This window comes from Zootoca vivipara, chromosome 9, assembly GCF_963506605.1.
Source record: "Zootoca vivipara chromosome 9, rZooViv1.1, whole genome shotgun sequence".
NCBI classification, from domain to species: Eukaryota; Metazoa; Chordata; class Lepidosauria; order Squamata; family Lacertidae; genus Zootoca; species Zootoca vivipara.
This window is the reverse complement of record NC_083284.1, coordinates 55,690,666-55,707,211: the sequence shown is the minus strand read 5'-3', so window position 1 is coordinate 55,707,211 and position 16,546 is coordinate 55,690,666. Positions and strand designations below refer to the sequence as shown.

At 42.8% G+C, this 16,546-nt stretch overlaps 1 protein-coding gene across 1 annotated transcript; it reads right to left on the bottom strand.

Annotated features, from left to right (window-relative positions):
* Positions 1-998: 998 nt before the first annotated feature.
* TMEM165 (transmembrane protein 165) lies at positions 999-16,540 on the bottom strand. The gene is made up of 6 exons (XM_035111563.2): positions 16,229-16,540; positions 8,521-8,746; positions 7,064-7,239; positions 5,959-6,141; positions 3,775-3,880; positions 999-2,478 (listed from the first exon to the last, which is right to left on the bottom strand). Exons 1-6 carry the CDS (start codon positions 16,409-16,411, stop codon positions 2,402-2,404), a joined length of 951 nt encoding a protein of 316 aa, XP_034967454.1. The 5' UTR covers positions 16,412-16,540; the 3' UTR covers positions 999-2,401.
* Positions 16,541-16,546: the final 6 nt, after the last annotated feature.

Below are 16,546 nucleotides of genomic sequence, written 5' to 3'. Positions count from 1 at the left end.
CTGTGGTCCTCTGGGTGTTGCTGTCATCCCAGCTGGGACTTACGAGTTGGAATCCATCATCATCTGGAGGGTGCAGCAATTTCAAAGTGCACACAACTGGGTCTAATTGTTTTAGACATCAATTCTGTCCTTGAAGCAGCAAAAACTTTTATTCAGGAACAGCAGCTGTACTTCTAGTCTGAGAGAGGTACTTCCCACTTAAGACATAGAGGTGCCCACACTAGCTGCTCCTTGAGAGCTTCTGCCGGGAATGTGTCACTGAACTAGGACACACCTCAAGAGAATGCTGCCACTAGACTGAAAAAGGTCGCCATCCATGGAATAGAGAGAGCAGACAGCTACCATATATTCTGGCGTATAAGACGACTAGGCATTTAAGACGACCCCCCAACTTTTGCAGTTAAAATATTGTGGCGGTTACCTCAACCTGCACAGAACCCCCAGACGTTTCACGGTCCGTTGGTACCTGCACCAACCACGTTTTAATTCTGCTGCCACCAACCAGTATATGTCTGGTAATCTCTCCACTCACTCCGGTCAGGGATAACGTTGGAACAAACTGTGTTTATTTAGATTTAGTACATAAGCATGTGGTTTCCAAAAGATTTGTTCTTATTTTCTTTCATAACAGTTCCTATACCGGCCTATACCTATAGCTTCTAATCAATAACAGTTACAAACTCTCTCTCCCTCCTGGTTACTTCGCTACCTCTGCCTGACTCTCTCAACTCCCCCTCTTCAAACCTCCCACAACCAGCCCCAACAACAACCCTTCTCCTCCCAGGGGTGGGTTTATATAGTCCTAACCCCACCCCCTAGGGTTCTAACTGGCTAATCCCTTTAACTCCTCCTATTCTGTCCCTAAATTTGGGTGATCATCACAAATACAGAGTTTGGGATATACTCACCGTATAAGAAATACGACCCGGCGTATAAGACGACCCCCGACTTTTTAGAAGTTTTTCCTGGGTTAAAAAGTAGTCTTATACGCAGGAATATACAGTATTCTTAAAATTTAAGATGCCTTTGGCCCGTGGGCTAAATTTCTGTACAGGTTTGGAGAACCATAGGAATAGAAACAAGAACAATCAAGTCACCTTTATATAGTTTATTGTTTCAAGTAATCTTTCCATCCTGATAAAATATTACTTACAGTAATTCTTAAGTCTTTGGCTATTTCATCTGGTCTTCTAGCTAGCTGATGTAAAATGTGTGCTTGAACCGCTTTCATTTAAGGGCTAAGACTACCTCTGGATGATGCCTTGTTTCCTAATTCTCCAATAGTTTTCTCATACTTCACATGTAAGCACAAGTTTACTATTCTAGACATGATGCTTATATATGAAGTATGGAGAACTACTGCATTTACTCAGTACCCAGAGATATTTATATTGTCTTCACAGCAGTCTGTCAAAGACACAGTATTAGACGACTGAAACTCCTCAAACGGTCAGCTTAAGAATCATTACAGAAATGACTGAATGGTTTAAACACAGTAGCAACCACAAGGAATCACAGAAATATTTGTCCAGACTAGACACTGAATTTAGCTTGCCTGTAGGATAAGAAATGCCCCCCAAACCAAGTAGAAATACTACACAATAACTTCCTCTGAATTAAGCTAAGCAGTCAAAGCAACTACATTTCTAAAACAGAAGACACCTAAATTTATTCATTTTCTCCCCGTTCACCTTTTTAATTTCTAAAAGAAAAACAATGAACACCTTAGTAAGTACTTTAATCTGAAAAGCAGTGAATTTAATATAAATACAAAAAAGAGATTTTTATTTGGTTACTATCTGGCTAGATTGTGAACTTGAATACATTTGAATTCTGAATCAGCATACTTGATACCAAAATATTCTGATTTTTCTACAATTCAGTTACAAGCTGAATTTACAAATCCTTGAGGAAGCAAGTTAGTCCTAAGCGCAGATTTCAGATTTCCTGGTATTCATTATTGATTGTGGAACGGTGTACTTGGGCTGCAAGGTTGGAGGCAAAAGGTTCTCCCCAATACTTTGTACTAGACACTTGGTAAGGCATAACTGCAAGCCATAGGCAGCAGCAATTCGTCCAGAATGGGGATCTTTCAGCAATGGCTAGAGGTGATCTGCAGATGAAGTAGCAAACCTCATAACTTTTCAGAAGGTGGATCTCAGTTTACCTGAGTCAGCTACAGTAAGCAAACATATTATTCGTGTCCCAAATATATAGACTATGCGTGTCTCCAGCACAGATTGTGTCCACAAAGTATACCAAACTAAATGTTACTATAAAAGTTACAGCATCCCATCTTCAGTGCTTGTTTGACTAATAGCTGTACACTATATACAGGAATACAAGGGTAGGTTTGTTGCTCCTAATTCTTGCTCTTTCAAGGAAAGGGGAAAATCTCTTGTTAAAAACCAGCATCTGGGCTTATAAATAGTGCAGAAAATGCAAATGCTAAGAAAACAATGCCTCCTATGATTGTCACTGTAAGAGAGAGAGAGAGAAAGAGGGTGATTAGATCAGAAGGACAAAGTTCACTCTGTATCCAAGGGTTCTCTTTCATCCCATAAACAACTTACAGCACCCATTTGCCTTAAAGCACTGATGCACCCATTAAGCTGTTTTTGGCTCTTGCAGAATTGTGACAAGCTCTTCTTTCACTGCCCTCAGCCAAGGGAAGCCACATGGCCCCTATACTGCACACACAATTCAAGCACGTTCAGACTCAAGAAGTCACAAGCATGCTTGTATGTAGACCAGCACGCTTGCTCATGATTGAAAGTACCCATGGTTCACATGAAGCACCGTCATGTTCTTAAAGACAAGCCTTTGGGCTCACACCAGGGAGCAAAACCAGCAGACAGGAGAAACTGACTTCTGACAGCGCAGCTTTTCATTTTCTTGAAAAGTGAACACACTTTTTTCTAGCGGGCAGTAAACATGACAAAGAGGTAGGACAGTTGATGTCCTAACATCAAGGTAGAACTGGTGGAAAGTTCCTCACACTAGCTTCTAGAGCTCCAGATGTTTTGGACTACAATTCTCATCTTCCCCGACCACTGATCCTGTTAGCTAGGGATCATGGGAGTTGGAGGCCAAAACATCTGGAGGGCCGCAGTTTGGGGATGCCTGTTCTAGAGAATGGGAAATTTGGACCTACCCAACTCAGTTTGGGTTTTATAGCCTTGTCTTTTAGAGATTAAACCAATGGCCACTTTATAAAAGTATTATTGTACGGCTAATATTATGTGGCTCTATCTCCTTGTAGCTGCCACTCTGGACTTGCATAATGGAAACTGCCACTATTTTGTGAGGAGCCATTTAACAAAAACTTCTTAAAATTCCATTGCATAATGGAAACTGCCACTATTTTGTGAGGAGTCATTTTCTTAAAAGGGAGAGGGCCACCCAGATCATATTTGAAGCAGCTGCTGGTGTAAACTTATTAGAATCTGTAACACCATTCAAGTAACAAGTTTATATATATGAAAGGGTGCAGACACTAAAATTATAGTATCAGCAGCATGCAGGCTGCATATTCTCCTCTGGTGCCTATGAGCAGAAGCATGACTGTCTTGAGTGTTCATGCAGGGAAAAACAGTTGTTTTGATTGAGCCCTCTAGCCCAAATGTAAGTTGAACATAGTAACTCATTACATGCATCCAACACATCCCTCTCACTACTTTCAGCCCCTAATTAATTCCAAGTTTGAAATTCCACTCACTTTGTCTCAGTTTGCAATTATTAGGCAAATCAGCTTCCAATCAAGGGCTTACTTACCAGTCCGAACAGATATTTTTTGTGCTATCATTCTTCCTCCAATCACCGCTAGGCCAGTACATAAGCTATGGCCAACTGTTCCACCTACTGCCACACCATAGGGATCCTGTACAAATACACACGGTCAACTTTCAATGCAGTTTAAAAGCTACAGCTCTCTACAGCACCTTATCAAGGAGGTATTAATGCATTCAAAAGGCTTGATCAGACAAAGCCATGTTAAGAGAAGATTGTCAACCACTTCAAAGTTGGGGTTAATGACCAGAGTGTTTTTATTGGGTAGCTGTTTCCTGGGATAAAAGCAAAAAAGTGTGACCATTTCCAGTTACTGCCGATATAACACTCACCCCCTCATTAAATGAGAATGGCTTTTTCCAACTCATTTAAATACCCACTTCTGTTTTAAGGATAGAATCATGATAATGCTTAAGCAGTGGTGGCTCACCCCCAGTTTAGGGGCCTGATACAGCACCCAGGCAAAGTTTTTCTCTCTGGTCCCATGAGCTCCTACCAATTTTGGTGGTGGAAGGAAAAGAAAAAGAAAAGAAAGGAAAAGGAAAAGGTAGCCACAGTGTTAGTCTCCCTCCTCAGCTGATTTGCACAGATCAGCAGAGGAGGGAGGGGAGCTGTGTGCCTTTGTGTGTCCCATGAGAGAGAGGATGAACCTGTACAGGGTGTCCAGACCAACTTTGGGCTACATCCATGACTGGAATGTGGCATATATAATGACTGTTTCAGAGGCTACTGTCTAAAATCAGTCTCGAATTATTTAGCCTTTGGACAAAGGCTGTTGCCAACTTTCGACCCCATGCTACTTTATAATGTCTGAAAATATAAATACAGATACATCAATATGTGTGCCTGCACCTAAGGCAGCAATCCTATGCCTGCTTACCCAGAAGGAAGTCTCACCAACTCAAGGGGACTTGCTTCCAAATAAGACAGGAAGCAGCCCAAAGAGCTCACTTTGTCTAGCATTTACTATATGCCAAAGGACATTGCCAATAGTATACCTCTGGAGGAGATGTGCATCCTGCTCTAAATCTAAATCCCCTGGCCCAATACTACAGGAGGAAAAGGGGTGTGTGGAGAAAGAGAGCAGGCAGAATCAAGTACACCAGCCATTTGCAGTAGCAAAGGAAGGAAGTCTATATGCACACACACAGCCTGCCCCTTGCATATAGAATACTTCTATCACACGTAGGCTCCCTGACTGGGCACATGCTCCTTTGATTCTGGAGGGCAAGCCTACTACTGTGAGGCCTTCATCTGAGATGCAATAATGGCTACAGGATGCAATGGGTATTTGCCCAAGTACCCCTTCTCCTCTGGTTTAATGAAGAGAAGCAGCATAGAGAACAAATCCCACTGGCAAACCTTCATCGTTGTGCTCCTTCTCTATAAGTCATGTGCTACTGCTGCAACTCCTGAATGAGTTTACTGAGGAGCAGGTGTGGCAGTGCACACTTTGAACAGTTTTAGGGATGTCTTCTCTTGGGCAAATTCATGCAGCCACAATATGCAGCGAGACATTTTCACCTGTTCCGTCTACCAGATTCTGCTCCCCACTGCCCTTCTAAATGTATTTTATTTAATAAGCTTATCAGTTTTTTCCTCATTAAAACAAATTCTCAAAGACAGCCTCCCCCAACCCGGTGCCAAACCAATGGATTCAAGTTACAGTTGCACCTCGTTTTGTGGCTGGGTTCCTTTCCGGAGCCCCGGGCGCTAGCCAAAAAAGGACAAAGTGCCACGTCTGCACATGCGCACGGTTTGTGCTTCTGCACATGCGCAAGTGGCAAACCCGGAAGTAACCCGTTCCAGTACTTCCATGTTTGCCACAGACATTCACTGGAATGGACACTAGACAAGGCGGGTGTTCGCGGAGGTATTACTGTACAAGAAAGGAGATTCCAACTAAACTTCAGGAAGAACTTTCTGTCAATAAGAGCTGTTAGACATTAGAAGAGACTTCGGAAGAGGTGATGAACTTGGAAGGTTTTAAAGCAGAGCTTGGGGGGGCATCTGTCATGGATGCTTTAATTGAGATTCCTGCATTGCAGGGGGTTGGACTAGATGACCCCTGGGGTCCCTTCCAACTCTACAATTCTATGGTTCTATTATTAGTTCTTGAGAATGTTGATCTTTGATTAGATACATGCATTTCTTATGCATTTCACTCACCTCTCTTGCTGCAAGAACTATTGTGGTTAACTGAGAGCGGTCACCCCATTCAGCTAAGAATGTTAAAGTAAAAGCTTGCACAAAAATTGGAGAGATAAAGTGCAGCCATTTTCTTTGAGGTATAGCAGGGCCTGTTCCCGTTTCCACATCTCCAGGTCCATTTAATAGTTTTGTTCTCTGGCGCTAGAAGCAAAAGGCGGATGTTAGAAAAGAATAGGAACAAACTCGCTCCTACGTTTAAGTGCCACACATATATCAATTATCAGAACACTAACAAATTTTACATATAACTCAGATGGCAGCATTTATCACAAAGACTGACTAGTCAATTCAGTTCACTCATAATCTATTGGAAAGGCCTAGTGACTAACATATATTAGCAATTTGGGTGAATAAATATTAACACTTAAGTCAGAACCAGTATAGTTCTATGACCATTCTGAGATGGTAATCTGAGCTTAAAATGAGAGCTAAAGCAGAATGCCAAATCTATTTTGTACTAGCTATTTCAGAAATGATTAATAAAGCACAACAATTCTGATAATGTTTACTGTTTGAAGTTCTGCATTTATATACCAACAATACAAATAATCATGAAAATATCCTGAAATGGGGAGATGTTATCTAAACAACTTAACAAAACTTATGGCTCTTAGAAGACAACAACTGTATTGAAACCAAGCCAAAAGTAACCACTGAAGGTCTGTACAATATATAGCACAATAACCTACTAATAGGTTCTACCTGGAGAGGATCTCACCACCAAAACTAAGAACAGACTACAACCTACAGAGGTTAATGGAACAATCTCAGTTAAAACATCTTCCACACTTCAATTTCTTTCTTATTGAAATTTGTATCCAGGAGTTTTTCTTCTCTTGCTCTTGTAGCACAACTCTGTTTTAGTCAGCTGTTAAACACACTGCAGGAGGCAGAGGATATATTTTGCTACATCATGCAAGAGCTGTGGAAGCAGCTATATATCTGGTGTATCAATTCCATTTGGGAACAGGTGTAGCTAAGTATCTGGCTACTTTCCCTAGACTTCCTGATTTCACAAAGATACTCTGCAGGGTATACACATGCTCTATATGCTTCATCTTACTTCTTCATCCTTCTTTTTGAGTTCTGCTTGAACTTCCTCCAGCTCTTCCTGACCCTCATCTGCGCCCATCTTCAAGCCTTCCCGGAGCATTCGGATGCCGAAAATTGCAAAGAGTGCTGTTGACACGTAGTAGGTGTATACTCTGGGGATTACTGTGGTGGCATAGCCAAATAAAACTAGGAGTGGAAAAAACAAAAACATTTCAGGCTACCTGTGAATTTGACCTTGCTTATTCCCTAAACATAATTCAGGTTGCAAGCTGGTTAACAGAAAATTAGATTCTCTACTAATTCAGGGAGCTCTTAAATTATTTGGTCAGATCTATACCTCACAAGGGACATGGGTAGCGCTGTGGTTTAAACCACAAAGCCTAGGGCTTGCCAATCAGAAGGTCAGCGGTTCGAATCCCCGCGACGAGGTGAGCTCCTGCAAACCTAGCAGTTCGAAAGCACGTCAAAGTGCAAGTAGATAAACAGGTACCACTCCAGCGGGAAGTTAAACGGCATTTCCGTGTGCTGCTCCAGTTCGCCAGAAGCAGCTTAGTCATGCTGGCCACATGACCCAGAAGCTGTCTGCCGACAAACGCCGGCTCCCTTAGCCTGAAAGTGAGATGAGCGTGCAACCCCAGAGTCCTCCGCGACTGGACCTAACAGTCAGGGGTCCCTTTACCCCACAGTCCTTTACCTTATACCCCACAGTCCCAAAACGTAGCCCAGGGCAGCTAACATCAAAAGATACAACATACTGCACCATTAAAACTACAATCAATTTTCCCATTCTAGGGCAATTCATGAAACTCTTCCAGAATACACCTTCCTTTAGGTCTAACTTCCCAAGTTTCTGCCAGATTTGATGCAAAACATAAGGCATGAACCACTGTCTAGCAAAGCAGTACTTAGAGTTGGTTTCTTCCTGTTCACAATCTATTTTTCAACCCATTAATATAAGAAGTTGCCTTGGTGAATTTGATTAAATGTCTTATGTGATTGGTTTTAGCAGCTCTCCAATTACTTGGCCAGAAATATTTCCCATACTTGCTACCCAAGACACTTTAACTCACACAATAGCTGACAGTAACACTGGTATGATTTTAGTTAAGTAGAACATGTTAGCAAAAACACAATGGGGTGGATTCATGTCCCCTGTTCCACAAATGAAAGGATTCCTTCCATTCGTGAGAGTCACTCAGATCCAGGGGAAGCTCCCATTTTGCTAACTGGATACAGGCAAAGGAGTCTCCCCCGCGCCCCACTTCAATTCCTATTGCCGCATGTCATGCTGTTCTGGAGGTTCCTCCAATTCTCTGGAGCACATTTTCGGAGGCAACAGAGGAAGGGAAAATTCTTTTGTGGGACAGAAGACACAAAAGCAAGGCCTGGCTGTCTTCTCCACTTACATGTGTCGCTGTTTGCAGCTTTCCTACATATGTTCCAGGACAGAGAAACTACAGCACCCACCTGATAAACATGTCATCAACCCCAGGGCAAGCATAGCCCCAGCAAGCACTGTTAAGCGGTTGTAACGCATTGCCATGATGGCTGCAATGAAGAAAGTTTTGTCGCCAAGTTCAGAGACGATGATGACCGATATCGCAGCCACAAATGCATGGATAAATCCCAGGTTAGTCTTATCCATGGAGTCTTCACTAACAGAATGGACGGGAGCCACTGGAGTAGGTCCTTTCTGGGGAGGAAAGAAAAAAGTTTTATTTCTCTCACCCAAATCCATCTATTCTATAGATTTCCTTATTGCACTAGCTACAGTCAGGAATTTAACTAAACTTCCATTGGGTTAAACTGGGGACAGAAACCTGCACGTAAGCCACACCCCAAATAACCTTGGGTGTGCCAACTGCTCTTATTTATTTGATTTCTTAGCTGCACTTCACCATAAAGTCTCAGGGCACAATATGTGCAGCAGTTTGAAAGGTTGTTGTTGCTGTTGTTGTTTTCAAAAAGCAGGTCAATACACTTAGAAACTTTCGAAAGACTGGGAAACCTGGCTTATCGGGGTTTCTGATCACAAGGACAGTCTCTAAGAGCATTCACTCAATATCATTTTAAAAACCCTTCAGAACTTTTCAGATATTTGCATGATTATCACAGAGAAGCCAGTGCCTGAGGGATTATCACAAAGAAGCCAGTGTGGGAAGGGTTTGTCTGCATGCTCTTGGCCTCAATTTAATCCATGCATGTTATGGTGAATGCCTATACATTTTACTTCAATACGTTTTCGTATCTTGCTACTTGCTGCAAACTATGCCTTCTATTAACTAACTTATGCCATTCAGCTGCTTAATCGTGGTTTTTTGGGGTACGATACATATTATACTAAGGAATGATTATTCAGAAACAAATAAGGGGGAAAGAGTTGAAATTAATAATGATACTACTATTTAAATCTTCAGCTGCCCATGTTTCCCAATATTCTGGCAAATAATTTGTGTAAACTTTGCAATTTTGCTATTCAAATACACTGCGTGATTAGCCTGTCATATGTGGATACAGATACAGGACTTATCAAAGTATATGCGCTTATCAGTAATTAAAATAATTCATTCTGCTGCACAACAAGGCATTTTAAGTCTTCTCTATACAGTAGGGTAGGATAGCTTGGGGGGGGGGGGAATCACATCTGGAAACCTAGGTTTAGTTTGGTCAGAATCAAGTATACATTTCCAGAGTCAATGCTAAATACATTACTTCTGGTAAATGAGCCACCATAGCCACTAGAGAGCTGTGAAAATTTGTGTCCCGGGCTTTTTAGACTTGTCTACCCATGTACTATCTGGTGTAGTTCAGGCAAACACTTTAGTGCCCAAAGTTCCTCACTAATCTTCAGGACTAAATGAAAACATAGCCAGGTCTTCCTAACTGAACTACAACGTTCTTAATTGCATCAGACTTGATGATCCCTTAAGTCAGCTAACAGGACCAGTGGTCAGGGGTGATGGGAATTGTAGTCCCAAAACAGTTGGAAGGCCAAGTTTGGCCATGCCTGACTTAATTGTAGCAGGAGTACGTTTTGACATCACTTATCAACACCTCAATACTACTGTGGCAACAATCAGAGTTACCCAAGAGTTTTAAATGATGCCATTTACATGGCTGGAATGTTAACACATATGTGAGAAGTAAAGACCATATGTAGCTAAATCTAATGTAGCAGATCAGAACAGTGTTGTCCAGTAGACATTGTGTTGCATCACTAGACAACTGTTCATTTATGGACTAAACTTAAGAGCACTTCATACCACTTTTTGTATCCTGCTTCACATACATAAGTACACAAAGATCACTTCAAATCTGACCTAAAGACTTCTAACCACTTCAGCATATTTTCTCTGCCCTGGCATTACTGTTAATATTTAATATTTTAATCACTCAGTTATAATTTATTATTGCAAGCTACCTGAAGTAGCTCTATATTTTGCACTTCAGACTTTGAGTCATCTACACTCTGCTGATCACATATTTGTGGTATTTTACCCTGAGCTGCCATCTGTCCCCGTTATTACAAAGCTTAGGTTCCAGTCACCCTGGAGAGATTTCTGCTTATGTCTATGCCAAACTCATCCCACGTACAACTTTTCAACCACTTTGGCAACCCCAGATTTGCCATACTATAGTATTTACTTTATGAATTAATATACCGTACTTCATTGTAACCTTCTGAATCACCCATATTTCCTCTGATAAAACGGGTACTTGGAGTGTACAGACAACTGTGGAAAGTGGCATTCCTTTAAGGTCAGGAGATTCTAAAACAACACCTCTTATCAGATATTACAAGGAAAAATTTCAAATTCCACTGAAGGTAAGATCAAGACAGTGACCCCATACACTCTGAATCGAACAGATCCATCAAGTCCAAATCCTATCCTATTGCTCAAACTCAGAAGCACTATCCGTCTGAAATGCAGAGAACTCGAGGTAAAATTTAAGTTGCCTAGATTTCACTCTTAATATGCATGAAGTTTTAAACTGTAAAGCTCTCTTTTCTTTAAAAAAAATAAAGATCAGGTAGTATGTAGAAAATGTTTCACCCTGCCAGCCCTTTGTCACTGATGACACAATGTGAAATGTGAAAATCAAGAGTAACATGAAAAACTGGATTTGTAGATAAAGAGAATACTGTGCTTATGGTTTGCTTGGACTCAGTATCCGTATTTTCCAAAAAGATAAGTTGTGTCATGTGGAAGCTGTATTACAGGGGTATGAAAGCCCCTAAGTCACATACTGTACAGTGTGGAGCTATAGAATCTCAGCTTCTTTTTGAGTCATTTTTGCATTGCTCAAGCAATTTTAACTTCTAAATTACTGCTTTCTCTTAAGCACACTATTCTCACCTTATTAAATTAAAGGGTTAATTTTAGCTTGAGGGAATTTACCCGTACTGTGCTTTACTAACTACTAATCCCTTGATTAAAGTGAACACAATAAATGACATTTTCTATTTTACAACAATAAGTTTTAATTTTGCCACAAGAGCTATTGAATGGCTACAGCACTATATGGGAATTGTGACAGGGTTCCTAACACAGTGCCAGTTAGAAACTGGGACAGAAAAGCTAGGAGCCAAATGGCTTCTGGGACCTGGGTTGTGGGTGCCAAAAAAGAATGTATAGCCACTACTGGGGGGCGGTCAGCAACACTTTTTATTTATTATTTTGATAAGCATGAATTAATACACAATTCACATAACTGATACATTGTTAATATCACATTTTTAGCAGAAATTGTTAATACAAAAGAAATTAAGTGTTTACAATAAAAATATTGGTACCATACTTCAGTTTTCAACACACTCTACTCTTTATTGTTAAACTCCTTAACATATTGTCTATCCTTAACCTATCCTTTGAGGCTTCAAAGCACATGCATTTCAGTAATCCTTGAGTGTCAGCCAGGTGTAAAAAATGGCACCCAGACTTTTTGAGGTGCTCGCAAATAGAGAATCTTTAGGCGCAAAATGCACCTTGCACCCTGCTAATTTCAAACCCTGCCCTCAACCTACCAATAAACTGATATGCTAATAAAAAGCACTAGTAATCGTTATGGCATCCCCTGCAAGCAGAACCCACAAGACATGTTCAGGAATTTATTAATCAATTGTTGATAGGAAAAAATGGAGAAGGAATGTTTTATGTTAACAGAATTTGAACTGTTACCATTTACTTTGTGACAAAAAGTTCACCAAAACCTCTCTACCCCTCAAGGCTGCCAAGAAGTCACAGCTGTCTGGGACAATGAGGCAGGCTTGTCATCTTGAATGTGCAGCTTGGCAATACTTTAGTCTCCAGGATGCCAAACTGTGCTAAACAAAACAATGCATTTAACCCACTCCTACAACTGAACCTGCACCAATATTTGTATGGCTTCCTTCACATTTTAGATTGCAATTGTTTTTGCTGCAGCTACCCTGACTGTTTGTGGCAGCTCATGCACAAAGTGTCAACAGAGACAGACTTGAAAATACCCATGTTGGAAGAGCCATAGATGCACCTCTGGTATGAAACACTGTTTCTGGTAGAATGCACATAACATACAGTGGCAAACACACTCCAACATAAAGTGCAAAGTGGCCCTAAGTACCCTGTGTATTATACATTATTTAAAATGAATAATTTAGGTAATGCTATATTCTGAAGGATCTCAATGAATGATCCAAGCAAGCATCCTGAAGACCAACAACAAATACAGTACACATGGCAGCTCTTTGAATTTTCCTCATAGATGCAAGGGAGAAGTTGCCTGAGGCTTCCTCCTTGACCTGGAGAACAAGACACCACATTTTAAGTCTCTAAGCTGAACAAGCCTCAAGGCAAGCAATACCCACTGTCTCAGCGGAACCTCTATTAAGTAGAGAGATGCATGCTTTATCCCTGATCTATGCAAGAGATTCACTAGGAGGATCTATGATTTAACCATAGATTAAAAGCATATGTTATCGAGAACAGTGAGGCCATAGCATACAGTCATACCTCGGGTTACAGTCGCTTCAGGTTGCACATTTTCAGGTTGCGCACCACGCCGAACCTGGAAGTACTGGAACGGGTTACTTCCGGGTTTCAGCACTCGCACAGAAGCACTAAATCGCGCAGAAGCGCTGAACTACCCGCGCATGCACAGATGTGGCACTGTGGGTTGCAAATGCTGTGGGTTGCGAACATGCCTCCCACATGTCTCACGTTCGCAACCAGAGCATCCACTGTATTATGATTATATGGTTATAAGAATAGGATGGTACCTTACAACAGGCCATACCATATACAGTCATACCTCGGGTTACGAACTGCACAAACCCGGAAGTGTTTTCGCTGCACGTGCGCGCACAGAAGCGGCGTGCGGGTGCGCACGCGGCCTGCGCATGCGCAAAGCGCGGAAATCGCGCTTTGTGCATGCACAAAATGGCGCGTCCCGTCCCGTTCGGTTTATGAACTATTCGGGTTACTAACTGCGATCCGGAACGGATCGCGTTCGTAACCCGAGGTATTACTGTACAGTACCCTGCTACTTTAAACAGTCATGGCTTTCCCCAAATAATTCTGGGACCTGCAGTTTGTTAGGAGTGATGACAGTTGCCTCACACAGCTACAGTTTGCAGAGTTCCCTGTGAAGAGGGATTGTTTGTTAAACAATTTGTGCAGCCTCCTTTGGGCAGTTAGCATACATTCTTCTACACAGAGAAGATAGGCTCGGGAAGTAAGTGCCTGTCATTTCAAATAATCCAGAACCACAGAATTGGGAAGAGCATAGAAAAGGACCTGAATTTGCTTCTATATGCCAGTGTGTGCTGCTACTATAAAAACAAGATCGCACAAAGTAGGGAACTCTGTTGCCCACAGTCCACAGCATTAAGTTGAACTTACTGCAAGTACAGCAGGGTGCAGAATCTTCGGTCCTCCAGGTGTTGCTGAATGACAATTGCCATTGTATCTGACCATTGCCCATTCTGGGTGGGGCTGAAGGGAGCTGATGTTCAACAAAATTTGAAAGATCACAGATTCTCCATCTTTGAAATACAGAACCGTTTTGTGCCCTTAAGGAATATTTATGTTAGAAATATCTGACTGCCATGGTTTCCACATCAAGCAGGAATACTGTGGAACCAGAACAGTAGCATTTGTTAGAAGAGACATTCTCAAATTATAATGGAGGAGAGAAACATGAGTGTTAACTACCTAAAAGCTAGAGGGAACAGAGAAAGGCAGTGTATATAGACCCTCTCCAACTTCTTATATGACAATGGAGATTTTCAGGAGAGGTTCAAAGTCAGCTCTTCTCACCCCCATGCCAAAATAAAATGGAAAAGCTGCCTGTCTCTTTGTGTGACTTCTTCAGGGCAGCAAGCCTCCTAGCAAACAAAGTGGCTAGGCAAGTATTGTAGACCATTGCATAATAAGCACAAGTGCTGCAGGAGAAGATTTCCACCATCATCACAAAACCTGCCTCCTGGAGAAAAGTTTTAGCATTTTGAATTTCTACTTCCCACCCAGTTTTAAAAGTCACAGCAGCCTTTCCAGGGAGAGGGATAGCAAAGGACTGAAATGGTAGGGCACTGAATGAGACAACCTCTTTGAAATTTTCTCCCATTGGGATAGGTGACTCTAAAGTAGGGTGGAGTCACAGAAAACTTCCAGGCAAATTATCCCCCATCCCAATTCTAGTGCAGCACTTCACTATTAATCACTTGCTCCCTACTTAACCACAGTGCAAAAAATCAATTTGTAGGGAGGAAAAGTGAGGGTTCTAATACACATTAGTGACTGCCAAATAGCAAGTCTCACACTTCTAATACTTTTATTTTAACTGTCACACACTCCATAGTTTTCAGTAATGTAATCAGAAATAAAATCTGACCATTTAACACCTGCTGCTCCCATTTGTGACCATGCTCCTTTTGTGAACAAAAAGATATGCAGGTTACATAATAGAGAAAATTCTATGGACAAATGCAACATATGTTCCATTCTCTGTTGAACCATTGCACCCCAACCATGATTTTATGGGAGACATAGGACTCCTACGCAAGTCTAAACTATAGCACCTTTTTCTTCCAGAGGGATTCCTGCTCCCACCTCCCCTGACAACACTCTGGAAACACAGTCCACTTTTTCTCCTTGAAACTAAATTTCAAAATTATGGCTATAATCTGATACAACTATGAAGTCTTATGTTGGGACTCTGTACCTGATTGTATCCCTATGGCTTTCAATAAAACTCATTTTAACCATCTCCCAGCCCCATAGATGCAATACCTAACTTTATGAACGATTCAGCACAGATGTGGTGGGGAACTTTGGCCTTCCTGATGTTGCCAAACTGCAACTCCCATCTGCTGTAGCAAGATTGGCCAGGGATGATGGGAGCTATAGTTCGACAGCATCTGGAGGGCCAAAGGTCCCCCAAGCTTGCCTGAGCAGGACCCCAAAGACAGCAAGCAATCTTTGTCACCACAGAGCTGATGAAAGGCAGTTTCCCTCAGAGGGCTACTTTTCAGTAAATAAGCAGGTAGCATATTCCCAGTTTCAAGGCAGCTCCCCTCTGAAAACCTTGCAGGTAGGGACTTTATTGTGTCACAAACTTTCATGGACAGGCCCAAGTTCATCAAGTCCCTTAGCTGGGGAAGGGGGGCGCTCAAAAAATTATAAAGCGGCTGGGTCGAAAGGTATTGTGGTTTTATACATGCACCTGCAGGCGGACACACGGGCCTGGGAAGGGAATAAGAGGAGCAAAACAGCCGGGTGGAAAGACCACGAAATCCTCGAGTAAACTCATGATGGGGAGGAATAACACTCCCTGCACATGATGAAGTGAAGCCCACCAAGCTTCAACCCCCCCCCCCAAAAGCTGGTGCAAGCAAGCGTTCACTGAGAAACAAACACGTGTCCGAAACTAAGGTTGGCTTCTCCCGTCAGGATCTCTCCCTTTTCTTCCTCCCCATTCCCACACACGAACGAGAGCCACGCCAGGGCTCCTACCATCTACCCCGGCAGCGCCTGACGAAGAACGTCTCGTGTGAGTGCGCGCACACACGTGTATTTTGCGGGGTTGGTGGAAAGGGGAGGTGCAGCCGGAGGATGCTCTGAACAGCCGGAGCCAGCCTCGCTGCAGGCCCCCGAGCCGCCCGCTCCCCTTCGAGCCTACCCCCGGCGCCCCTCACCTCGGCCTTGGCCAGCTCCGGCCCTTGCACCGCCGGTTGCTGAGGCGGCGGCGGCTTCTGCTGCTCCTGCTGAGGCGGCGGAGGCGGCTCCCCCCGGTCCTGGCCATTTTCCGGCTCCGAGGCGGCGAAGGGCGCGGCGAGGAGCAGCAGGAGGAGCGGCAGGAGCCGCGCGGGGCCCGCCATTCCCGGTACCGAGTCCTCTCCCGCTAACAGGAAGAAGCGCGGCGGCGGCGAGAGCGGAGGCGGCGCTTCCCCGCCGCCATAGCCGCTTCCTCCTTCGCAACCCCTCAACCAAACAACGCCGAAGCTGTTCCCTCA

Bases quoted from the DNA above. Each gene is read 5' to 3' on its own strand.
- TMEM165 (XM_035111563.2), bottom strand. From the start codon at position 16,411: ATGGCGGGCCCCGCGCGGCTCCTGCCGCTCCTCCTGCTGCTCCTCGCC. The intron at 7,240-8,520 runs GTGGGTGCTGTA...TTCCACTCCTAG, and splicing joins GTTGATGACATGTTTATCAG to TTTTATTTGGCTATGCCACC. The intron at 3,881-5,958 runs GTGAGTGAAATG...GTATTTGTACAG, and splicing joins TAGTTCTTGCAGCAAGAGAG to GATCCCTATGGTGTGGCAGT.